General features: G+C 36.8%; 3 protein-coding genes across 4 annotated transcripts; 1 reads left to right on the forward strand and 2 right to left on the reverse strand.

The window, feature by feature from the left end:
* Positions 1–515: 515 nt before the first annotated feature.
* LOC125836875 (NADH dehydrogenase [ubiquinone] iron-sulfur protein 1, mitochondrial) lies at positions 516–6,624 on the reverse strand. The gene is made up of 5 exons (XM_049516029.1): positions 6,140–6,624; positions 5,005–5,251; positions 3,547–3,841; positions 2,368–2,742; positions 516–1,747 (listed from the first exon to the last, which is right to left on the reverse strand). The coding sequence occupies exons 1-5, from the start codon at positions 6,540–6,542 to the stop codon at positions 851–853; spliced, it is 2,217 nt and encodes a 738-aa protein (XP_049371986.1). The 5' UTR covers positions 6,543–6,624; the 3' UTR covers positions 516–850.
* Positions 6,625–7,459: 835 nt separating this feature from the next.
* On the reverse strand, positions 7,460–17,004 carry LOC125836877 (nicastrin). Of its 2 annotated transcripts, none has more exons than XM_049516032.1 (16): positions 16,729–17,004; positions 15,849–15,968; positions 15,640–15,754; positions 14,518–14,600; positions 14,354–14,430; positions 13,581–13,658; positions 13,148–13,219; positions 12,962–13,035; positions 12,054–12,186; positions 11,831–11,902; positions 11,351–11,470; positions 10,710–10,781; positions 10,078–10,215; positions 9,047–9,131; positions 8,496–8,937; positions 7,460–7,932 (listed from the first exon to the last, which is right to left on the reverse strand). In XM_049516032.1, exons 1-16 carry the CDS (start codon positions 16,793–16,795, stop codon positions 7,668–7,670), a joined length of 2,013 nt encoding a protein of 670 aa, XP_049371989.1. In that variant the 5' UTR covers positions 16,796–17,004; the 3' UTR covers positions 7,460–7,667. The 2 variants fall into 2 exon arrangements, with proteins under 2 accessions (XP_049371989.1, XP_049371988.1); XM_049516031.1 differs by having other exon boundaries at positions 8,496–8,940.
* Positions 17,005–17,859: 855 nt separating this feature from the next.
* Positions 17,860–23,475, forward strand: LOC125836899 (protein ABA AND ROS SENSITIVE 1). Its single transcript, XM_049516057.1, has 9 exons — positions 17,860–17,965; positions 18,707–18,787; positions 19,496–19,595; positions 20,460–20,676; positions 21,448–21,745; positions 22,484–22,559; positions 22,654–22,700; positions 22,810–22,992; positions 23,119–23,475. The coding sequence occupies exons 2-8, from the start codon at positions 18,714–18,716 to the stop codon at positions 22,988–22,990; spliced, it is 993 nt and encodes a 330-aa protein (XP_049372014.1). The 5' UTR covers positions 17,860–17,965; positions 18,707–18,713; the 3' UTR covers positions 22,991–22,992; positions 23,119–23,475.
* The last annotated feature ends 857 nt before the right edge of the window (positions 23,476–24,332 follow it).

Raw genomic sequence — 24,332 nt, forward strand, 5'->3', positions numbered from 1 at the left:
TTGTATTGTGTATATCATGCATGTGTATTCTTGTGAGATCAGGTTCTATATCAAAGAATAATGACTATAAGTTAGTCTTTTCCTGTTAAGGTATTTGTCTTAGCCTTTTGCTTATTCTGGAATTTGATATGTGTGCATTAAGGTTTTTTCAAGCTTGTATGAAATGAAAAAGATTATTACACATGCTTGACATTTACAAACGCTTCTAAAACTCGAATATTGTATGGCTAGGAAGATATAGTTACTTGCACTCGATGTTTACATCGAATCATAATTGAGTCACAAGTTGCCTCATTCTAACTCCCTTCCTCGTCATCTTTTGGAAAGCCTACACCCTGTAGAACTTGTTTGCCTCATTTCAATTTTTATAGTTCTCGTGTTTGATAGTTAACTTAAAAGAGTTAGTGAACTCATTTCATAGTTCATTTTCTCCACAGTATGCCTAGATATGCTTCAAATTAAGCTTTTACTTGATCACAAGTTTGAAATAAGAAGTCCTAGTTAACTGGATGATAGCTGAATTGATATAAAAGTCTTATTATGTTAGAAAAGAGTTTCTCCAGTTTCATATACTTGTGCTGAGAATGAATTTCAGTTTTCTCCAACCTTGGTGTGGAAAACTCAACAATCACAGCAAACCTGCTGATTAAATTACAGAAAAAGGTACAAACTAGAGATCCAAGTTGTTGGTGCCATTTATGAGGACATTCACTGTGGCACATCAATTTACAGTCTTCTCTGCTCTCTTCTTTTGATCTCAATACAAAAAAATCCATCAACTTTAAAACTGGTAACACAGGCTGGAAAAAGTGAATGGAAGAAACTTATTACAGGTACCGAGACCCGATGCTCATTTCTTTAGCAAGGCACTACACTGAGCCATAATCTTTGATGCCCTAGTAATTGCATCAGTCATATAGAAATTCTCCACAGCAGGTGTGAATGGAGTTGCACTTACTTTTTGGCTGACTTCAGGTCTCAAAGAAGTTGAGAATGTGGCTGGTTGTCTCTCATCCACTTCTAGGAGATTTGGTGCTACTGTCTTGATTCGAGATCGGATTGCACCTAGACTATCATAGGGTAATCCGACACCTGCCACTTCAGACAATGCTCTAACTATCTTCCAATCATCCCTGGCGTCACCAACAGTGGGAACTGCTGGTAGTGTGATCTGAGCACATCCTTCTGTGTTTTCATATATTCCTTCTTTCTCTGTGAAAGCAGATGCTGGCAAAATGACATTGGCACGATACACACCGCGATCACCATGGTGACCTTGGTAAACCACAAAGGCATCATCTGGAAGTTTGTCCAAGTTCACATCATCAGCACCCATCAAATATACAAACTTTGCAGACTCAATGCATTTATCAGATTCAGGCACAAGTCCAAGATCAAGAGCGGCAGCTTGGGCAGCATTCAGAAGCAAAACATTTAGTCCATTCCAATCAGGTCTCATGACATTATTGTTCTTTGCAATTGTGTCAACAGCAGCAAAGATAGCATCCTTATCATCTCGATCAAACACACCAGCACCGACGATGATCGCTGGGTTCTTCGCATTTTTGAGAGCTGAGGAAAATGGATGGCTTCCCTTGGCAATTTCAACTAGTGTTTGAGGATCTGTTCCAAGATGTTCATGATCATAGTTGAAATCAGCAGCAGGCCCAACATAACCTACCTTAGCATTTGTAGCTTTAACTGTTTTGTGAATTCTGGCATTCACCATAGCAGCTTCCACCCTTGGCTGGAAAATTCAAGAAGATAGTAGCCAATAATCAATAGAGCATGAGAATAATAGATACACAGCTAGCTAAAGGTAATAAACTCCTAAATAAACAAATGTACAACGTTGTCCTCAATGGAGCTATCATAAATCTTTATCACACTTCTGAATATCATCCATGTGATTCGCAAAATTAGGCTAGCCAATTGAACAACATTTTGATCTTTCAACAATTAGCTTAAGTAGCCAAACCATCACCTAGTCTAATAATTAGCACATTCAGTAGAAGTCAAAAATCATTCATTCCAGGAGGATAAAGTTTACCCCAATGACCATATTAGCTCTTTACCTTATTCCTCATCAGTAACAAGACGACTAGTTTCCCTCTTATTATTAGTTAGAGAGGGATGAGCTGGTTTCATAATTGCAATGATGTACGTTCTCAATCTAGCCACCCTTCCCACTCAAAAGGACCCCCAGGGATTGTTTGTACTGTACTTGGGAACAGGGAAAAGGGTAGGCATGGAACAGAAACTGAATGAATGATCATGGAGTTTTTCCATCCACTATGCACATATCGAAGAGATCAAGCGACAACCCTTTTCCAAATTATAACCATGAAAAGGATTGCAAACATTTACCTGGGTTCCAACCAAGAGGAAAGCATCTGCTTTCTCCAAGCCACTAATGCTGGTATTCATAATATATCCAGAACGCAGGTCAGCATTTGGACGCATGCCATTTCCTTCACAAAAGATGTTGTTTGACCCCATTTTGTTCAAAAGATCTTTCAGTGCCATCATGGATTCTGCATCAGACAGTTTTCCTGCAACACCAACAATTTCCTCTGGCTTAATTTGATGCATGACTTCAGCAACAATAGCTAGGGCATCCCGCCAGCTCACTGCCTGAAATCGTCCATCAGCGCCACGGATCATGGGGTCATTGAGCCTTTGCCTCTTCAGACCATCATAAAAGAATCGTGTTTTGTCTGATATCCATTCTTCATTGATGTCCTGTGCCATTATGTGCAGTAACTCACTCTTTTAATTTACAAAATCAAAAGCAAAGGAAAGAACAGATGTAGAAAATAATAATTCTGAAGCTACAACTAAGAAGTTAGTATACTGATAAATAAAAGTATCTACTTCAAGGAGTACAAAAATAGAACATTTTCAGAAGAAAAAACACATAAAAGAGAAATGATCAAGGGATCCAAATCATATCAAGGCAGTATTTACTCATATTGACTCCTCTTCCTTTCGCTGCAGGTCGTATACGCTTTTCTTGAATAGTACAGTGCAATGGCAGAGTGTGAAATAGACATACTTGCAGCAGCAGTTGGTTGAAATATGTGAATGTGAAGAGTAGAAGGATGGGGAAAATGAAGTCTACCACCATATAAGAATCATTCTGATACAATACATCATCAACCTATATTTTGCTAACTACACCTTGTAATCAGGTGCAGCCTCTTCACATTGGCTGTTCTTTTCAAAAACAAAAACTCCTCTTACTAAAGTATTCAGCACAAATTATCAAATTTTGATCTAAACCGAGAGCAAGAAAAAGGCAGAGCCTAGGGAACACTAAGCTAATGCACAAACACACTGGCAAAGTAGAAGTCAGATCCAGTTTTAAATCAGCTCTAAAGCTTGAGCTACCCTGAAACATTAAAACTTGAATGACTTCCCAACTAGAACAAAATGCAGGAACTGGAGACACACAGGTGATCCTCGTGAATAAGATAATCTACCATATATAAGCATGACTACTCAGTTCAGAGGGGATAAAATAAGAGCTCCAATAAAATACAGTACCTCATTTAATCGTGGTACAACACGCATGACCTCTGGACCTCTACTATCAATTCGGATGTTAGAACCAACAGCATCAGTCACATCAATGCTTTCTGTGCCCTTTAGCTCCCAATTTCTGGCTTTGAAGGCAAAAGGTTTTGATGTAAGGGCTCCTACTGGACATATATCAATCACATTCCCTGAAAGCTCACTTGTCATAAGCTTTTCAACATAAGTTCCAATTTCTTCTCCACTACCACGACCCAACATTCCAAGGTCCTCCACTCCAGCTACTTCTGATGCGAACCTGACACACCTGTTTCACAAGCAGGCCAACAATCAGAGGATACTGTGCTAGAGATATAAAATGCACTCAAGCAAGTCTTTCCTATTCCTCCTGTATCTAAAGCTTAAACCTAACAAATATTTGCTATACTCAATCTCTCATACATGCTCTGAAGTTTTTTTTTGTAGCTGTATTACCAAAGAGGACAAATTTTGAGGTTATCAGTGGAAAGGAATAACTCCAGAAGGGCAGAAGCACGTCAGAGATGTGAAAGAGCCTGTTCAAATTGTTCTGTTGTAGCCCCCAAGGCCTAGCTCAAGTGGCAAAAGGTGGAGGATTTGTGGCTTAGGTCGCAGGTTCAAGCCCCACACCATGCAAAACAAAGCCTGGTATTTAAGTGGAGAAGGGTAGAGGGGCGGGCCCATTATCCACCGAGTTTAGAAGGCTGTGATTGGTCCAAAGGGCGGGTCACAGACGGATTTCTCGATTATCAAAAAAAATAAAAATTGTTCTGTTGTAGGGTGGTATAACCACAAAATATGAATGTTAACATCCCACAAATTATGCAGAATAGGAGTGAATTGGAGACGACAGACTGGCATTTCTGCTAAGCCACTAGCACTTATAACACACCAATGTCCACTAAAATTACCACTCCCATCTTATCAGGCTACCTCTTCATTTTTTTTTACTTTTTGGGGGAGGGGGATAAGGTATTAGGCTCTCTCTTCGTTCTGACCATACTTAATTAGAAATCACATGCATAAGTGACGAGCATTTAAATGATTTTCCGCTCTAACTTGCAAGTTTTTCTCATGAGATTTGGGAAACATAAAAAGATACAATATTGATGGTTGGTTATGTTACACCAACAAGATGTGTGTACGATTCAGATTCAGGATGCAGGTATGTAAATATCCAGTATACATCTGCACCCTTTTTTGCTATTTTTAATCTATTATAAACCTGCACAATGTAACTATACTCAAGTGACACCAGTATCAAGGTACATCAATGCACATGAAGCATCCGTGTACCATGGACGGTTCACGGTTCGCATGCCACACGTTACAACAATATTTATCAAGTTTTGGTTTAAGGCTGATTTTAAACTTCATTTCCACGAGAAATTGAACCACGCAAATTTTATGTTTGGCAAAAAGCACTAGGAAAGGTAAGGATCAAACACAGACCTTGTACACTGGATGCACCGGGTCATCACAGTCTTCACCAATGGACCCAAATTCTTGTCAACCACAGATCTCTTCATTTCAGTGAAACGCCCGCGGTCGGATCCAAAGGCCATAGATTGATCCTGGAGGTCACATTCCCCTCCCTGATCACAAATTGGGCAATCAAGTGGATGATTCATAAGCAAGAACTCCATGACTCCTTCACGAGCCTTTTTGGCAATTGGTGTATCTGTCTTGATCTTCATTCCTGTAAGCGTGATCTCCAGATAAATTTGCAAGGCTCAACACTAATGTAAATCCAAAGAACAGATGGCAAACCAAACAATAAAATGCCAATAATAACTCAATAATAATTACAAATAGGATCAGCCTTCATGAAAACTATCAAAATGACAGGCAACAATGAAGTAAAGCGAAATGCACAACAGGTCAAGATGTTACTAACCCAAAGAAAACATTACCTACAGAAAATATTGAAAGTACCAGCTTCCCGTAATTCTTCCAAAAGGGAAAACTGAAGAAAAAAAGGGCTATAGAAACTTTTGTTTTGACAAGACTCAATTAATATTTCTAAAGTACTGATACAAGGCATGCAATATCACCACTCAAGACTCTTGAGCATACAAGCTCAAATGAACATATCATTAGCCCATAATATATGGTTTTGTTAACTACAACTATAACATGAAAATACTTTACTTTTATGGTTTCTTTTTCCTAGGATCAAATGACAGTCCTTTTCCGGTTGGCTCTTAATACAACTATAGAATTGCACATACGGGGACCCTGTAGATCATGAGTTTGATGCATATACACAGCTTCTTTTGCAGAAATGCAATGGGAATACTTCAGTTGGTTCTCATTTAAGACAAGCAGCACTAGTCCACTATTACTACTCAAAACAAATTCTTTCACATGAACATGATCACCATTACCATCCTATATAGTCTACTTCACTTAAGCACCAGTGTTAATTTAGAAAGCTCCCTTTTTTACCATAGGGGGTCCAAATAGAACTGCATGGATACTGAGGATAGATAAAGCTGACATTTTTTAGAGCATAAACAAGCAATTAAAGCATTAAATTAGCATAAAAATACAAATACAAATCTAAATCAATAAACTATGGCGATACCTGGAAGTGCAGGCATGGCACACGAAGCAACAGGCTTAGGAGATTTCTCAACCTCAACAAGACACATTCTGCAATTTCCAGCAATAGAAAGCCGGCTATGATAACAAAACCTCGGAATGTCAACTCCGGCAATTTCACAAGCCTGAAGCACAGTCATACCCTTAGGGATTTTGACCGGGTACCCATCAACGAAAACCTCAATAACATCCTCCGGATTAGGTAAATGAACTCGAGCACCACCAACTGGGTTTCTCTTAGGAAGATCTGATGGTGCGTCGGCAGCTGCGGCTGCGGCGGCAGCATCGGCGTTTTTGAGCTCCGGCGTGGAGACGATGGTGCGGGTAGAGTTTCGGATGATTCTAGAAGATCGTAGGGCTCGAGAAGCGAGTAACCCTAATCCCATTGTGATTGATCTTCAGTTATTGGAATGGAAAAATGGAGAGAGTAAATTTGTTTTTGGAGTGTGGAGAGCAGATGTGCTACGTTTTGGTTTCCATGGAGCAGGGAAATTTGTTTGCGGGATGGAGTTCGGGTCGGGTTATGATATTTGGGCTTTGAGTAAAATGGGCCTTTTAGTTTTTGTTATTGGACCGTGCACATATGGCTGATTTTAACGATCTTGAAAATGAGTGGTCTTGAACTTTTGATTTCTGCTTGCCTAGTGGCAAACTTTCAACGTCAGAACTTGAAGTTTTGGACATAGAACAAGCGAGGTTAAGAGTTTAAGACTATCAACTTTAGAGATTTATTCTTGTAAATCACTTGATTTTAAGAACAGTTGTTATATAACGCGTAGTAAAGGTTAAATGTACAAAGTTTTGTAAGTTTAGCTACTCAAAATCTAAGTTTTGACTATGAAGTCAACTTTGAAAAGAAATTCGAGAATGAGGTAACAAACTACAGACATGAGTATGAAATTCGACTACCAAATCAATTTTTAAATTTTATTTTTGCGGTGGTACGATGATGACATGAGACATCGTGTTAAAGATAAAGAGTGTTGGATTCTTTTTTTCAATGATCGTTGTGTCCAGATTAGTTAGCATGCACCTCAACTAATTTTATGAGATATTTGTTACCTCTCATTAGTAACGGGTACCAATGAGTTAGATTCTTTCAAACACAACTTATCTGGGATTTTATATCAACATTTAACACAGCATGTAAGAGACTACACCAACATATTTAGTGGGATTTACCCCTACGACCCTACCCTTTGTGGGATATATGAAATAAAAATTGTTTCCGACAGATCCTCAGTTCAAAAGGAAGAACATGCAAGAGAGTGAATGATGTAAATGACGTGTTAGAAACTTTAAATATCTCAAAGCTTGCAATTTTACACATCAATATCGTCCACAACGGCGATGACAATTGTTCGCCCTGCAGAGCATTTTTCGACTGGCGTTTTAAGCAGTAATAACAGCTAAGAATTACATTTCCTTCTCGTCATTTCGCGATGATGTGTGTTTACAAGCAATCAGAATGCTATTTCACCAAAAATAAGTTTTTATCAAGAATTTCTAATCTAATCTCGTTTTAGGGCCTTTGTAATGAAGGCTTTTGAAATTACTATTATAATGTATGACATAACTGTGACAGTAATACCTAACAGCAGAACCAACAGGTCAAATCCAGTGTCCTGGACTGTGTAAACACGAAGCCTTATTGTATCCCAGTTACTCTCTGTCCAAACAGGGTCTGCTTCTCCCATGGCATCGGAGGAATTATGAGGTAACACCTCCCACGTTTCAGACTCGTACTTCAATCGAGTTGAGTATGCTGGAACATACCTGAAATTACATTTGATAGATAAGTCCATTGCAAGAGTATGTATAGCACGAAACAGCTACAGAGTATCAAGCAATAAAACTGGTGTAAATTATATTACGAGGACAGCCTGAAATCCAATTACTGACCAACAAAAGCAAATAGACCGAAAATCAAGAATCATCATAAGCTCTTTTTTGCAATTTCTTGGGAATATTCCAGAGTTACCCTTTTCCTTTGTTTTGTTGGAACGAATTAGTAAGCTGACACAACGTCCTTTTTTTATCAGCTAATGGAAGTCAAAGTAGGACTAGAGGTGAATCAAGGATCCAACTCTGCGGATTCAACCTTTAAGGTTCCTAGCATTAAACCAATTTGTATTTTCAAAATTATGGATTCAGACTACTATTTATTGCAGTTGAACCAGGTGTCGCAACTCTACATCCGCCCGAGTAGGACAAGCATACGACAGAACGAACAGGTCGGGCTTCGCATTGCTTTGTTGTTTTAAGCAATGTGGCAATGGGTTTTACTAACATACAAGCTGGCATGAACTGAATTTCAGCAAATTAAATTGTGGAACTACCTGGTCGTGGAAATGACACAGACACCCTTCCCGTCTGTCTCTGCTTTGACACACATTTCCCCATTACCGCTGCAGCCCTTCGGACAAGTAGAGCTCATATTCTTTGAAGGGATAGCTGTTTTATCTGCCAGGAAATTCCACACAAACCGAGAAACATCCCCCACATTACCAAGATATGGCTGAGAGGAAGGTTCCCCCAGGACAACTCCCACATAATGGCTTGGGCAACTTGTAGAGGGAGCAATGTAGCGATTTACCAGTTCACATGTGAAGCCCGGTTCACAACTTAACAAGCAGCCAAGGAGTTCTTCAACCAAGGAAGCATTTATGTTGATGGTATTCAAAACTGAATTCTTTATTTCCTTCTTATCACTGGCCAGAATGTACAGACTTCGGGCAACAATAGAAGCGGCTGCCACTATGGCAGAGGAGTTTATATTTGCTGCTAACATGGGAAATTATTCTAAATTAGAAAATGTTGTGCGATTCTACAACACAATGAATTAATCCAGACAAAGGCAAGGAATCCAAAGAGTGAAATAACAACTCACATAGATCATCCAAGTGGCTGTGATAGAATTTATTAGTAAAGGCAGCATCGAAGTCTTCAAGGACTACCCCAGAGGTCTCTGGATTCTGTTTAAGAAGAAACAATAAATAAGCAGACAAAACAAACTCACTTAATTTATACAATTCCCTCTTTTCACTGATAGCAATTGATTCCTCTACCATCAGCATCAACATTCCTGCAGTCCTCCATCAAGGCTTTCACTAATGTCCAGTAATTTGAATATCCGTATTGCTCTTCTAAAGTTCATTATACGAACTTCTGCTCACACTCTAGTAACTCTATATTCTTTTTTTTTAAATCAGTATACTCTAATCTAAAGTAATAAAGAAAGCGCAAACATCATTCAGACATTACAAGGATGTTACCAATTCCATTATTCCCTTCATCCATTTTCCTCCACCATCCTGTTCCTCCCTTGGTGACCCCACCCTCAGCCCGGAGGACCACCAGCACATCAGAGTCCAAAGATTTTTTTAAAAAAAAGCAACATGACAGTGGAGCATTAAAATGCCGAGGATGAACCACCAAAAATCATAATAAAGATGCAATTCGTGAACATAAAATGTAGAAGAGGAGAATTTTACCAGGAAAACATTAGGATGCTCTTTCTAAAAAAGCTACACCCAAGCTTAATTTAGCATAAAAGCTTATTGCATAAGGTTTAAGGGGGAGGCTAAAAAGCTGGCCCAGAATATTAGCCACTAAAGTTTTGAACAAGCCATACACATTTACTAAAATATAATACAGGGCATCAAAGAACTTTGAACAAAATACTAATGGCAACTGAAACAGACAATGCAGGACTTCTTTTTGTTTTCTTGAATTTACCTGTGAGAGGTGACAAAACTAATTTGTACACTCTTTCTGTCTCTACTACCTTCATATTATTCATCATTTATAATTACCTTTGAGATGGAGAAAGTGCACTGAGTAGATCAAATTGAAGATCATGGAAGGCACAAAGAAAATATATTATCATTTATAAAAGAAATACTGGGGCATTTTCACCACCTTCTTCAGAAATGACATCAGTGAGGACGGGGGTAACCCTGGATTTGATTTACTAGCCCTTGAGATCTTAATGCTTCGAGTCTTAAGCGAACCTAGAGCATCCTTGAGGACACTTAAAGTTCCATTTGTGGCACTCTCCTGCAAAATTGAATCATGTAACAGTATGTGAAGTATTAGCAATGCTGACTGAAGTATTAAGTTTTTGAATATTAACCAGAAAGATAAGAAGCTGGCTGAATAAGAAAGCATCAAATCTGTGGTGAGGATAAATATAAATCGTTTTGAAGTTCTTCAATATCTGGGTAGCAGTGTGTTAATAATTTCAATATTTGATTCCCATGAAACATGCAGGATTGAGGATTGTTAACTATACATGATTGACATACTTTTACAGCTTAAAGAAATTGCCAAGATGAGAATTCAGGATATCATAATGTAACTAAACAATTATACAATTTTTTTTTACAACACTAAACAATTAAACATTTTTATAGCAACTTACTTTTAAAAAATCATAATCATAGAAAATTATCTATTTTCATAGTAAAAGACTAACATGTGCAACAGCAAAGGGGAATACACATATTTGATACAACTTAATAAACAAATTAGCAAGCAGGATAAAACCTTACCTTTGTACTATGAGCAAAGAATGTGTTATCATCCTGAGTGAAACCCTTTCCAACTGATCCAATTTCAAGAACCTATACAAACAAATTCAGATATAACACTGGTATAAATGGACATGTTCGATCTGATTAGTGATCTCTCAATACATTAACATAATAACACAACTTGTAAACAAACATATTTCATATGGAACTAAAAGAATCCACCTAACATTAACAACCACAAGATACCCGGTATAGTTCCACAAATAGGGTCTGAGGAGGATGGGGTGTACGCAAACCTTACCCCTAACATTAATAGATGTTAAATTTTCACATTTATACAATAAATAGACAAAGCATAACTAGAACTTGCTGAAATGGCAACACAACCAACAACACAGCTGGTTGGGATAACAATCAGTAGAAACAAGATATCACTAGAGCAAAAGGGTTGGAATCGATAACAATGTAAAATTTACTACTTGTGTATTCAGACCCCGAGGTTGAACAAGTAATTCTCTGAAATATTTCTAACATCTAACTCTCTCATGCCAATAATGACCTCATATAAAGAAAATACATGTCATTTTTCAAGTTAACATCGGACATTAGTTTGACCATCAATGCACTCTCGCAAAAGTTGTGTAACAGAAAACATTTACCATTTCAATTAGTGCCAAGTCAAGTCCACTAACAGCATCAGAATGTTGATCAAGCTCAAGAAGAAATCTTCTACTGCCAAGGTAGCCCCAGGCCTCTCCGGTGAAAACAGCAAATACAAGCTGCAGAAGGGAAGTGTCACAAAGCGTGCATAGTAGTGGTTACTAAACACTATTTGATGCATACATATTACACAGACAAAATATGGTAAAAGATTTTCATGATAACTGTTTTGGAAACAACCACTAAAATAAGAAATGCTTAAATTATTAGCACAAAAGTCTGTATATTGTTGTAGCTGGAGATTATCTCACAGAAATTGCACTACATTTTTGGTTATGAAACGTACTTGCTCCGGGTCCAAAATCTCTTTTAGTTCGAAAATAAAGATATAATGCACTAAAACCAGAACCAAGAGGAAAATTAAAACACTAAGGGAAACGAGTACAATAGGCATGTTTGATAATTAACAATATAGCCACCTGTTTATCAAGGTCCCCCAAGCCATCAACACGTGAAAGAGCATCCACCACAGCCAGCAATGAGATCAACCCCTAGAGAGAAGTTTGTACATATGATCCATGGTATTAAGAAAATATATAAATGCAACCATATTCTAGCTTTGAGAGTAGGAAAATTGAACAAAGTAATTAAGTAATCCATTAAGACAATGATACAAATAGCATTTGAGAATAAGCAACTCACAGATATAGGTGAATCTGCACCAATGCTTGCGTCACGAAACAAGGAAGCCGCATCCATAGAAGCCACAGTCAATATCATAGGCTTTGCCTTCTTTGACGATGAGGCGATTATTGGTGGTAGCGCTGACCAGACACTGCAATTAGAAAATTACACATGCTATAGGTAAGATATAGAGGTAAATTCTGTAGGGAGGAGTTTCAGAACCGACATACAAGATAATGAGTATGCACCAAGAACTCGAAGAAGGCAAGGCAAAAACAAGAACATTTTAACATTCAGTTATCTGTAAAACTAGAAGAAAAGATTCCATGTGTGCACCACTATCAATTATAGGAACATCTGACAACAAGATACAGAACATACACCCAGGACCAGGAGATGCAAAGTCAGTACCACTCACCTGTGCAAACCAAAAATTTCAAATCCAATGCACAAGATTCCATGAAGAAAATATAGAAGTACCAGCATAATATCACGAATTGTACTATTCTACCATCAGCTGAACAAGGAGTGGTTTCCTCTTATTTAAGTTTACTGAATTATAAGTGAACTCAAGATCACCAAATATAAGATGCCATACAACAGTATCAACAATCAGATAAGAAACCAAAGGAAAGATGGTAAGTAAAAAAAAAAAGAGGGCAGCCCGGTGCACAAAGCATCCCACGTTGGCATCTGCACAAGATATCTTATATACTACTCAATGTCAAGGTCAAAACCATACTTGTGATATTAATATTATCCTTCACTAAAAAAACCAAGGTAAATCAAAGATAATCCTTTACTAGAAATCTCTCATATTTAATCTGGTTCTAGCTGGGAAACTGAAAAGGAAAGGGATACTAGTTCAATCTGTTCAAGAGTACAATGAGAATCTTAAGAACCAGATAATTAGGGCAGAATCTCACCTGTACCCACCCAATGGGAGGCAAGTCTGCTCTCTAAGACAAGATTCTGAATCCCGAGTCCCAGACTTTGTTGTCTGATAAATATAACACAATACAAGCAAGTTTCACAAGTAAAATATCAGATACCTATCCAGGATTTTTTTTAGGACTGTTTCCAAATCTTTAGCGACATGAAGAATCTTTAACCTGCATCACAAGATCAAAGTCGGCCACATCTACAGTGGATGATTTCTTTCTCTTTTCATTTCTCAAAGCAATCTGCTCCATATAACAAGAAGAAGATACGTTCATGAAAATGTTTGTGGGACACTTCCATTTCAAAATATGTCACTCTTCTTCACACGGACAAAATATAATGACAAGTATCTTCGATACCCTCACCCTCCAATTTTTCATCTATTGAGTACTTTGAAGATAGTAAGGTCTATTGTATGTTGACATATGAAACACCTTTAGAAAACAACATTGGGGAAATTTAGGACGGCAAAAGTTCTAGAAGAAGTTAGTAAGCATCCAATAGAAGGCACTCGTAAGTCGTAATTAGTAATTATAGTAACTAAGATGTTATGGACAAACTAAATGTGGAGAAGAGATTACAAACATAAAAGACATAACAAACCTCTTGCAAGGCCAATGTGCTACTGTTTGAAAGCAAAAATACAGGAAAATTGTAAGCCTTCCACATCAATCCAGATCCCTGCAAGTTGAGGATGACAACATTTACTTTATCTTACAGGTCCCCATAATGCAAAGTTGAATAAAAGGACGAGTCGTGTACAGGCAGTTGCAAAAAACATGTATTTATTTATTTTAATGAAGTTGATAATTTTCCATGGCATATAAGATGCATACAAAAGATGTAGAACCTTACAAACACATAATTCTTTTCAAAGAGCATACAACCGAGTGGAATATCGTATTGCTCTAGGTAAAAGGACACTGATGACAAATTATTGAATCATTATCCCCAATTTCATCCTTAATGAACCATAAATCTTAAAGCATACAAGGCAGCTTTCCAATAATTGGTTTAGAGGTTTCTTGCGTTAAATCATCAAGAAACCACAACAAAGAAGATAAAAAGGAATTTCGGTGTATCGTTGAAGACTAAACTTATAGACTAATCCGTTGGCTCAACAATCAAACAGATCAAAACTAAAAGTTTTGAAAAAGGAACCATATAATTCTTGGGATAACAGTGACAACGTGCGCATGAGGAGCTTGTAGATTTCATTTAGCTTAACGTCAAGCATTAAAGAACTTAAATGGTATATTTGGATGGAAGCACAGCGATGAAAAGGAAAGCACAGGAGTTTAAAATGTACAATTAGTTTTTTAATTATCAGTCAAACAAACAGAAGTGTATGATCATAATAGTTCTCCACAACATACAGTTGGGTTCCATTCAAACTTGCCACTTTGATAAGGAGCGAATTCAGCTTGCGGAAACTTTTTGTCAGGGGAAAATCCTGTAAACGAAAAAAGGACCATAGTAATTATTCAAATTCTTTAAAAGAATAATAACTTAAAAAGAGAAACTTAACTTAAATACTTACCTTTTAAGCCATTTTGAAGCTGAGAACCTGATTCAACTAATACACCAACAACATGCCTAGAAAAATCTGCATCAATCGATAACCTGAAACACAGCACACCCCCTGAAATCAATCAAAGATAGAATGGTGTGCTCATTGTGCTAAGGCAGAAGTTCTACAAAGCAGAAAACTTGCACACTAATCAGATGTATGACAATGACATCTCCATCCAACAAAACCTTTTTCTTTTTCTGGAAAAGGATCCAGATTTTGTGTTACACTATGATGCATACACATCATCAAAAGGCAAATTTGATGGTGACACAAAAGCAAGCATCTCATTGTCAAGAGCATGCATACTCGTGAGAAGTTAGACATAAACACCTCACTCACATGCCCGGCAGAGATCAAGATACTATAAATGGTAATGTTCACCATTTAGCTAAACGAAATTATGAAGCTTCTTCTCTCAGTCAAATGAATATATAATAAAAAGTCATCAACAAATTATAGCATCTGATATTTAATATGCATTATAAATATTCTGTAGAATACAAAAAACTTTATTAGCCTCTATCATGTCCAAAGTCTGCAATTTAATGTACCTACTTTAATAAAATCCAAGAAGTGAGCCAGCGTCTGACAACTATCTTAGTAAAATACAACTTGTCGTTTTAGGTGACCACTAAGTAGTTATTTACTCTTCAATTTGTTGGTACTCTCTAAACCAAGAGTCCCCCCTATGGTCTACTCCTAGTCAATATAGCAAACAGGACCAAAACTTATCAATAACAAAATCACCACATCATTTAAAGAAAGTTATATGTTTTTAACTGGAAGATTTTGGAATTATTTTTTTCCTTTTCCTTGTTTGACTGGTCAACATTTGCTATCATCTAAAAATTCAATTGACCAATCTATACCAAGAGAAAGAGAGTATAAGGTGCACATTAAACAGGATTAAATAGTGGAACAGTTTGGTGTACTGCAATCCATTTACCACTCAAAGAGGCACAACTAATTGGCAAATGAGGGGAGGACTTTTTTAGTAAAATACTAAAAAGGAAATAATTTTTACATCCAAAGGAAGGCGAAAGATGCATAATCTTGTCCAAAAACATTACAAAGAGAGAATTTACATGCCTTGCAAAGAGATCCTCAAATTGATCCACAGACACCAGTAATGCAGATGGCTCAGCCAACTTATTTTCAGTCTTGAACCTAGTAACTGGTGCAATTATGTTGGCACGCCCAGGGTCTAGCCATGCACAAGAAGAGTTAGACAAGAAAATTAAAAGCAGATGAGGCATCTCATAGACCAAGAAAAATGCAACTAAATGCATACTTCGTACTTGAACAACCGATCTCCCCTGAAAGGTTAAGCAGCCGTACACATGGATACCCGTCAATGGCCATGTACATTGACTTCTCAAGATCAGGAACTGACTCGAAAGAGTTCACTAGATCTGAAGCTGTTCAAAATTAATAAAAAATTCAAAAACATATTATATAAAAGTATCGCTAAGAAGCTAACGGAAGAAAGAAAGACATGCATTATAATTTGGCACTCCTAATAGAACTCTGCATAGGAAAATGCTTTCTGAAGTGACAGGTAAAATGACATAAATTGCAGCATGTCCAATTCTTCCTTAACTACCACACACAAACGCAATAATCCAATCAAAGCCGTTCGCCTTAGAATGACTAAAAATCCCAAAATCATTTTGTGTGCATTGTTATGGATTTCCTCTAATAAAAGAAAAAAACCCTGAGATTCACAAAACTCTTTTCATAACGTAGCTGCATTAGCTTCCTTTCTTTTTAAGTTAGTCATGCACTTACGCTCGAGTATAACAGAAGGCATTCCAATTACCTAAGGAGATGATCTACGCCATTCCAGAGGTAAGTTAGCTTCCATATTTCAAGTACATGAAATATCTCATTGTCCAAAAGCTACCTCTTTGAAATAGTTCTAAGCTCATACTTAGTTAATTTTCCGCTATAAGTTAAAATCTACATCTGCACTACATTTATCATAAAATCATTTTCTTCTTTTTTTTCCAGCTTAGCGATTTGTTAATTTGATTGATAACAAAAAAATCATCAACATATCTATCAAACAGTAACAGTAACACCTCATTGTTATAAAAAAAATGTATAATTTTCAGAAGAACCAAGTTGCTGCGAAAAATAAAGATAAAAAATACATATTAACAAAATAACCGGAGTAACCTGAGAAGGAAAGGAAAAACTGAGCAAGTAAGCAGATGAGGAAGACGAAAAGCTTTGAATCGTTCATGGTGGAAATGAAATGGCGTTGTTGTAGTGACGCTTGTGGAAACACTAAACCCTAGACCATGGACTCGATTCTCTCCGGTCCAGAGCTTGTGTTTTCTCTCTCGGTTCACTGGTTCAGGATACTTAGATGTTGACTAGTCGGAGAATCCAAATATTCCGGTGATCGGAGATCATCGACGGCGACGGGGAGCTGGAGTTTACTTCTACTGAATTTTGAAAATTTTATATGTGGACGAAAATGGAAAATAATAGAATTGCTTTATTACGTTAACCTCCCTGTAGTTTTTTGAAATTACATTATCTACCTTATGGCTTTTTTATTATCGATTTAGTCCCATCTATAATCTATTGGGCTTGATATTGTGCTTCAAATAGTATTAATTTTTTTTTGAAACCTCACGAGACTAGTGTGTCAAAAATGACTTTTTTATTTTCATGAAGTAGGGATAAAAGTTTATAATATTTTACACTTTTAAGATTTTAGAGTTTTTATTGTTACGTTCTTGTTATCGTAAAGATTGAAGTTTGATGGTAACTATTCATTACTCGTAATTAAAGGTGGCAAGTTTGAGTTTATTTGGAGCGTTGCACCTTCCAAAACACTTCTAAGCACAAATTATAATTAATCGAATTCCAAAACAGACCTTGTGTGAGAATTAAAAAAAAAAAAATTCTCAATGAAACGCTAAGTCATGAACTCTTTTTATACTTTTTTCCAAAGTTCAACTCCGAAAATATGTTTTGGCCATAAAGAAAAAACGTTTTCACCTTTTAACCTTTTTTCAAGAATTTTTATAAAATTTGAGAACAACAAAAAGTCATTTTCACTTGTTTTACTTCATTAAAAAAAAAAACTCTAATGTATTTCGTGACCAAACACAATTTCAATTTTTCAAATATCATTTTTTACTTTGAAAATAAAAACTATATTTTTTTTATTTTAATGATGAAACACAACGAAACACCTACTAATATAACTCCAAATAGACCAAAAAGTACATTCAACCCATAAATTAGGGACCAAATCCGAAAAAACAAATATCAAACCCGACCCGACCCGACCCGAATCCCTTCCAAATCTGCTTCAAATTTAGGAAGCAAAGAATTGAAATCGGAGAGAATTAAAGCGCGATAATCTATCAACCCTAATAATCAATTCTGCTATTAACAAGTGAGCTTTTTTCTTCTTAATTTGTATTAAAATTCAATCGCCGGAGCTTTTAGTTCAATTAAGATGAAGTGGACGTACAATTGAGCAAGGATTTTGCTGAATTTTTCTGCATTTATGTTTTATAATCATTTTTTCTGAGATGAATAATTAGGAAAAGGTGTTTAATTTAATTGTGTTTTGTCTTTTGGGTTTTTGAGCAAGCTGGATTTTATCGAGCTGAATTTGTAATAGAGAAGAGTTTCGAGAATTTTAATGGCTATTTATACCCCTTTTTCATAGAAAAAAGACTTCTTTTGTTGTTTTATCTGCTGTGTATTTCACTATTATAGATGTTTTGCTGAAAATTTTCATGCCATTTATACATTTCTTCTTTTCCAAATGAGGATTTAGCAGAAGTGTTTTTTTAAATCTTTTATTTTGTTTACTTGGTGTTTTGATCATCTAGCCGGGTCTACTGGAAACAGCCTCTCTAGGGTAAGGTCTATGTACCTCTATCCTCCCCACTGAACACACTTTTGAGATTACATGGGATATCTTGGTGTGCTTTGATAAGTTGAAGTTTACGGTGTTCTGTTCACAATTAGAATTTTTTTTCCTTAATGTTGTGTAAACTTTGAAAACGTTCTGGCTTGTTATATATTTCCTTTCCAATGAAAATTACGAAAAATGGTGCTTTGTTATTGTATTCATTTACTTTTTGTGTGTTCTTCTAACTGTATTTTTGGTGCTGTATTAACACAGCTTTGGAATGGACAAGAGAGCATTGTACCGAGCAAAGCTGAAGGAGCAGAAGCAGAAGCGAATTGATTCCCCTCTTGTAAGGTATTATATACAAGGGAGTCGATAAAGTATTAAACTTTTTTGATACTTTCATTTCTTGGTGTTTAGTTGTGGTTAGTAAAAGACTAGATTCCCTGCTATAATCCTTTTAAAAAATCGTGAACGAAAACAAGCTTTCTGAAAAAAGTCTTTTCCATCCAAAGATAGATTGAGCATCTGGAACTCAATGTTTTTCTTTTATAAGGTAAGGATACGTCTAAAGGGGATCTGGAAACTCGATGCTCATAAGAAGTAGTAGATAGTGATGATGATTTTGTTGATAGTTATGGCAACATGTTGGTTTCTAGAATTTAGCCTATGCCTTCACGTGCATAGCTGCAGTTGCTGTCATCTTTGTTTAATACCCAAATCAGTGTCCGTGTGTGTGCTCTTGATCTTGATGTGGAACTAGTTTGTGTTTCAAGGTCGGAAGTTTTTATCCGCATTTGAGTGTAATGTTGATGTGCTATTTGTTGTATTTGGTCTTTTACATGATTGGAAGTGATTGCAACCTATATTTAGGCGGTTTTGTATTTACAATCCTAGTTAAAGGTGCATTGTTCTCTAGTTTTATGACATGTATCGGTCTATCATGACAATGATGATCTGGCTTTGTCTAATGTGAAGTTGTCGGCACTAACTTTTCTGGATCTTAATTCTCACTGTGAAGTGTGAAGTCATGTCTTTATTATGAATTGTGTGAAACCACAGGTACAATGAGCACGATCAGCCTGTATGTAGAGTGTGTGATGTTGTTCTGAAATCTGAATCACAATGGCCTGGACATCAAGCATCTCGTAAACATCATGAGGTAAGATCTTACGATGTTTGGTCTTAGATTTTTGCATATTGGAATTTGGTGCATGCTAGTTGAAGCTTAGTTAAGTGGTCACAATGTAGTCCCCTGCTCTTAAGAAAAAGGTTCTTTCAATCATCCTAAGATGAACACATTAGGCCATCTGTATCTTAATATGAGCATCTCCTTTTTTTTCCTCCTCAAATTTGAGGTATGTTCTTAATTTGAGTATAAGCATCAGGTAAAAGCTTGTTCTGCAAGCTAATCTGTCCATAGCAGACTTGGCAGCTTCATAGTCATCAGTTTGCTTATTTTTTTAGTATAGGGATTTTTCTCCTTTACCATTCTCCAACTAGCTATATTGCTAGTGTACATGTTTATCATGAACTCATAGTTTGGGAATAGGTCTACAATTACATTTTGCTTTGGCTATTGTAGAAGTTTGTCCGTATTCATTGAAAAAAGATTCAAGTGGGATGCTGGTATGAGAAGCAAAAGGACAAGAAATTGATAGGGATAGCATGCTGTGAGTCTAATGCAGGATGATTGACTGGTGACAATGGAGGAGGAATTAGAATGACTTTTTGTTTTTTTTGGGTAGGGGGCTTACTATATTTGAATATAAATTTATTTGAATTTTTAGCTAACAGGGAAGAACTCACATAGTTGGTGAAAAAGGCTGGGTTCCACCAAATTTGTATGAGTTTTCTGCCGGTCCTCTATGTTTATCATGCATGTATTTTACAATATACCCTTTGGTGTGCTTGTTAAGGACCTCTTTAATTCATGCTACTCATCTCTTGTTTTGTCCTTTAGATGTTACATGTAAGTCATGTGCTTCACTCTTTTCTGCTAAGACAGATTGTTATGTATGTACAGGCCATAAGTAATCTCAAAGCTAATGCTGCTGCAGCGAAAAACCCAAACAATGTAAAAAGCGAACCTCCAAAGGAGTTGCCTAAAACCAAGCCTGAAATTTCTGAGGGTGTAAGCCATAAAGAACCTGAACCTTCTGCTGCAATGTCCAAGCCTCGTGCATCATCTATGCTTCCTCCCAATTTTTTTGACCAGCAAGAGACAAAGAGGCCAAAAATTGGTAAGTGCCTCTGTGGGAAGTTACCTTTTTATATGAACTTTCTGAATAGTCACCAAAAAAGAACTTTCTGAATAACCCTTCGGGATGGCCCAGTGGTTTGGGCTTGGGACTTCCATGTTGGAGGTCTCAAGTTCGAAACCCCTTGCCAGCGAAAGCAAGGGGTGTGCCTTCTGGGTCGAGCTTGTTGCACCGGGCTTGCCTAGTGCGGGTTACCTCTCCTATGTGGTTTGCGAGCTATTGCATAGGAGCGGGGGTTTTACCCTGTGCGCACCCAAAGGGTAGCGGCTGCGGGTTTCCCTTGTCATAAAAAAAAAAAAAAAAAAACTTTCTGAATAGAAAATTTTGAACAGTGGTTGTGGCGTGATGCTATCTTCTATGGATTTCGTGATATTGAAAAAAAAACCGACATTCTATGAATTTGAAAGTCATAATTCTTATAAGCCATGCACACTGGATGTATGGTGAGTCTTTGGGTCCATTTGTCTACATCTTTTTAGATATTTGCTTAAAAGGAAGAATATGTTACTATGAGAGATAGAGAGAAAAAGGTGGACGATAAGTAGAAAAAACAGTAATCCTGCTGCTATTTGGTGTGCCCGGATTCTGCCTCTTTTCTATACTTTGTAAGGAAGACTTGGGTATACAATGATATCCTTATCTCTGATTTAACTTGTCTATACTTTGCAATGAATACTTGGATATTCCAATACAAAAGTTGCTTTACTCTCTTGTTGTCAAGGATGACTTATCTATTCAGTTTTCATGTTTCAGATAAAGATTCAGCTAGGTTGGGAGACCACGTATCAAACAGAGATCCTCCAGTTTCAGATCGCAATGAAGAGGTTGAACCGTCTTTGACAAGGTCTAGCATTCAGGGCCTATCTACTTCCAAGAATGCTGAGACTAGAAGCAGGGAAGATCCACGATCTGGTGAAAATGGACCGACGTCAAAAGTGAGTTCTGGTTCAGATGCTAAGCAGGTCAAAGGAGCTCTCCCTGCAGGTTTCTTTGACAACAAAGATGCCGATTTACGTGCTCGTGGTATTACACCAGTCAAACCAGATGTCAAGTAAGACAACTTGCTAAGCAGTCTTTGTTCCTTACTCTTTGATTGTTGTGGCTTAAACTGTTTTCCTTTTTTCTAATACCGGTCGACTTCAGATGGGATCTTTCATGTCTTATCCAACTATTTCTTTAAACTGGACCAGAAAGCCAATTGCTACCCAATATGAATAGACTATTCAAATGAGAAGCACTACCTTCTACTGGCAATATATGCTGGATAATGCCGGATGTGCCCTTTTTCAGAGTCTCGAGAGCTATAAGGCTCATTTCTCTTCCATTTATTCCTCCAACTTTCAAATAGTATAAATGTTCTCCTGTATTACAGCCTAGGCAGTTCCTCGACCTCCAGCTTCTTCATGATTACGTTCAATTAGATGTTCTGTAACGGACATGGTTCAGTGGTGCAATTGAATGGAGCATTAAACTGCTTCTCAGTGCACTTTATGCTGTGTAATGTCTGGAAATGTATGGTGGTCATATTTAGGTGGTGCGATTCCTGTAGGCTGTAGCTATTTAGCAGCCTTCATTTTACCGCTTTGAATGTAATAAAAAAATGTAGCTGGTGTATCAGAAGTAAATTTATTCTTTCTATTTTTTTTTCATCAGCTCCTTCACAGTTTGTAGTAGATAAAGCATCTTACTCTTTATAATTTATATGACTACTGTATTCCCTCAGTGTCTTAAGTCTCAGTCCTTGCTCCTCCAGGCAAACTTGATGTTGACTCTAATGACTTCATTGCAGGGATGAGTACAAAGAATTTGAGAAGTTAATCCAAGAAGACTTAAAAGAGGTTGACAACCGATTAGAAGAAGAAGAGGTCATCTTTAATTGCAATATACTTGTTGAGCCTTCTGTAAATTTTCTATCCTGTTAAACCATGTTATCGACCCACTTTGCCATTTATCTTGCAGATTGATGCTGCAGAAATGATTGAAGAGGAAGTATCTGTTGAACAGAGGTCAGTTCCTCAAATGATAAAACTAATTTAGTCCTTTTTTGAGAAATTCCTTATATTTTCTTTACATGGTCCGAAAGTCGATATAAACTTTTATATTGCACGACTTCAGGGGCTATAGGGAAAGACTTGAGATGCTGAGGAAGAAGAAGATGGAAGTTAAGGCTGCTAAGTCTTCGTTAGGCAGCAAAGAAAGTAAGGTTGCAAATAAGGAGTCTAGTGATGACGAATCATCAAGTGATGATGACAGTGACGAGAATCTTACTGTGGACTGGAGGGCTAAACATTTGTGAAGGTGTTTGCCCGTCTATGCTCCTAGTACACATTCTCTCTAGTTTCTCCTTCATCCTCGTATTTTGACTGTGTGCCCATAGAGTAGTTCTATTTCGCTCATGCTAAATATTTGGCCTTTTGGTCGTAGATAACAAGGTTTTGCCTACTTCTGCAAGTCACTAAGAGAATGAGCCAAATGGTAATATGATTGTTGAGGAAAGAGGTGAACAAGTCCAGAATGGAAGAAACGATACTGTGCTAAACAAGTCGAGAATGGAAGAAACGAAGAGTGTCGTGCTGTTTGCTAAAGAAATTTTGTACTCTTATGAATATGTTTCGAAAATTGTCAACAAATCTACGTTCATATTCTTCGTATGCACGCATATTGAGGCAATGAGGTTATTCCTTTGCACATAGATGAACACTTGCAAGTTGTAACAATGTCTTTTTGGTATTCTCTTTGTTTACACTGCAAATTTTAATGTCATTCTTGTGCAATAGTGAATAAACCAGAAAGTGTTGCAGCCAAAACGGAGAAAAATTTGCAAATACTCTACTTTTGTGGTAGAGTATGATTTGCGTACATCTTCCCCTCGTTAGATAGATTCCATTTAGTGGGACTATTTTGAGTATGTCGTTGTAATTAATGACGTCAAATGGACGGATTGAATTGAATTAGAGGATTAGAATGAATTGAGTTTAATTAAACATGTTTCTTAATATTTTTCCAACAAGTTGTAATATGATGTCTACCAAAACATTATACAACAATGACTCATTTCATTGTCATCTCATTTACATTAAAATTGATCCACTTCTATCCAAAGCAGACATTTTATAAGTTGCTTTACTTTTCAACAATTGATTAAACAAATATAATTTAGTTTGTAACTTTGCTCATTGGTTAACAAGTGTCTTAAGAGTTCATAAAACTGTAATACCACTAATGACTTTGATATATTACTAAATTAATATTCACCTCAAAGTGGAATTCAGAAAATGATTTTTTTTTTGGGGGGTTAACTATTTAAGTGCTTGTTTGCTAGTTGTCTAACATATGATAATAGTTAATAATAAAATTCCATTTGATAAGCCAACCAAGATTTCTATTGGTCTACTTTTTTTTCAAACATAAACCAATCTTGTGGGCTTTTAAGATTATTTTTTTCAAAATAATAATAATAACTAGGGGTCAACTCAAAATGGGCAACTCAAAAGAGACAGAAAGGAAATGGATAGGCCAAAAAAAAAACAAGGGAAAGGTGGTGCCAATGAAAAATAATAATTTAAAGATAATGGAACAAATAAATATGAACAAATGGAATATTGAAACGTCAGTTTACTACTTGATCTTTCACTTTA

This window comes from Solanum verrucosum, unplaced genomic scaffold (assembly GCF_900185275.1).
Source record: "Solanum verrucosum unplaced genomic scaffold, falcon-dt-bn FXZP01000099.1, whole genome shotgun sequence".
In the NCBI taxonomy this organism is placed as follows: Eukaryota; Viridiplantae; Streptophyta; class Magnoliopsida; order Solanales; family Solanaceae; genus Solanum; species Solanum verrucosum.

Coding starts and splice junctions, on each gene's coding strand:
- LOC125836875 (XM_049516029.1), bottom strand. CDS start 6,542: ATGGGATTAGGGTTACTCGCTTCTCGAGCCCTACGATCTTCTAGAATC. Junction 2,743..3,546: donor TTGTACCACGATTAAATGAG/GTACTGTATTTT, acceptor ATAATGGCACAG/GACATCAATGAAGAATGGAT. Junction 1,748..2,367: donor TCCTCTTGGTTGGAACCCAG/GTAAATGTTTGC, acceptor TGAATTTTCCAG/CCAAGGGTGGAAGCTGCTAT.
- LOC125836877 (XM_049516031.1), bottom strand. CDS start 16,795: ATGAACGATTCAAAGCTTTTCGTCTTCCTCATCTGCTTACTTGCTCAG. Junction 13,659..14,353: donor AGTTTGAATGGAACCCAACT/GTATGTTGTGGA, acceptor CTCAACTTGCAG/GGATCTGGATTGATGTGGAA. Junction 8,941..9,046: donor CAGCCACTTGGATGATCTAT/GTGAGTTGTTAT, acceptor TTCCCATGTTAG/CAGCAAATATAAACTCCTCT.
- LOC125836899 (XM_049516057.1), top strand. CDS start 18,714: ATGGACAAGAGAGCATTGTACCGAGCAAAGCTGAAGGAGCAGAAGCAG. Junction 18,788..19,495: donor ATTGATTCCCCTCTTGTAAG/GTATTATATACA, acceptor GTGAAACCACAG/GTACAATGAGCACGATCAGC. Junction 19,596..20,459: donor CATCTCGTAAACATCATGAG/GTAAGATCTTAC, acceptor ATGTATGTACAG/GCCATAAGTAATCTCAAAGC.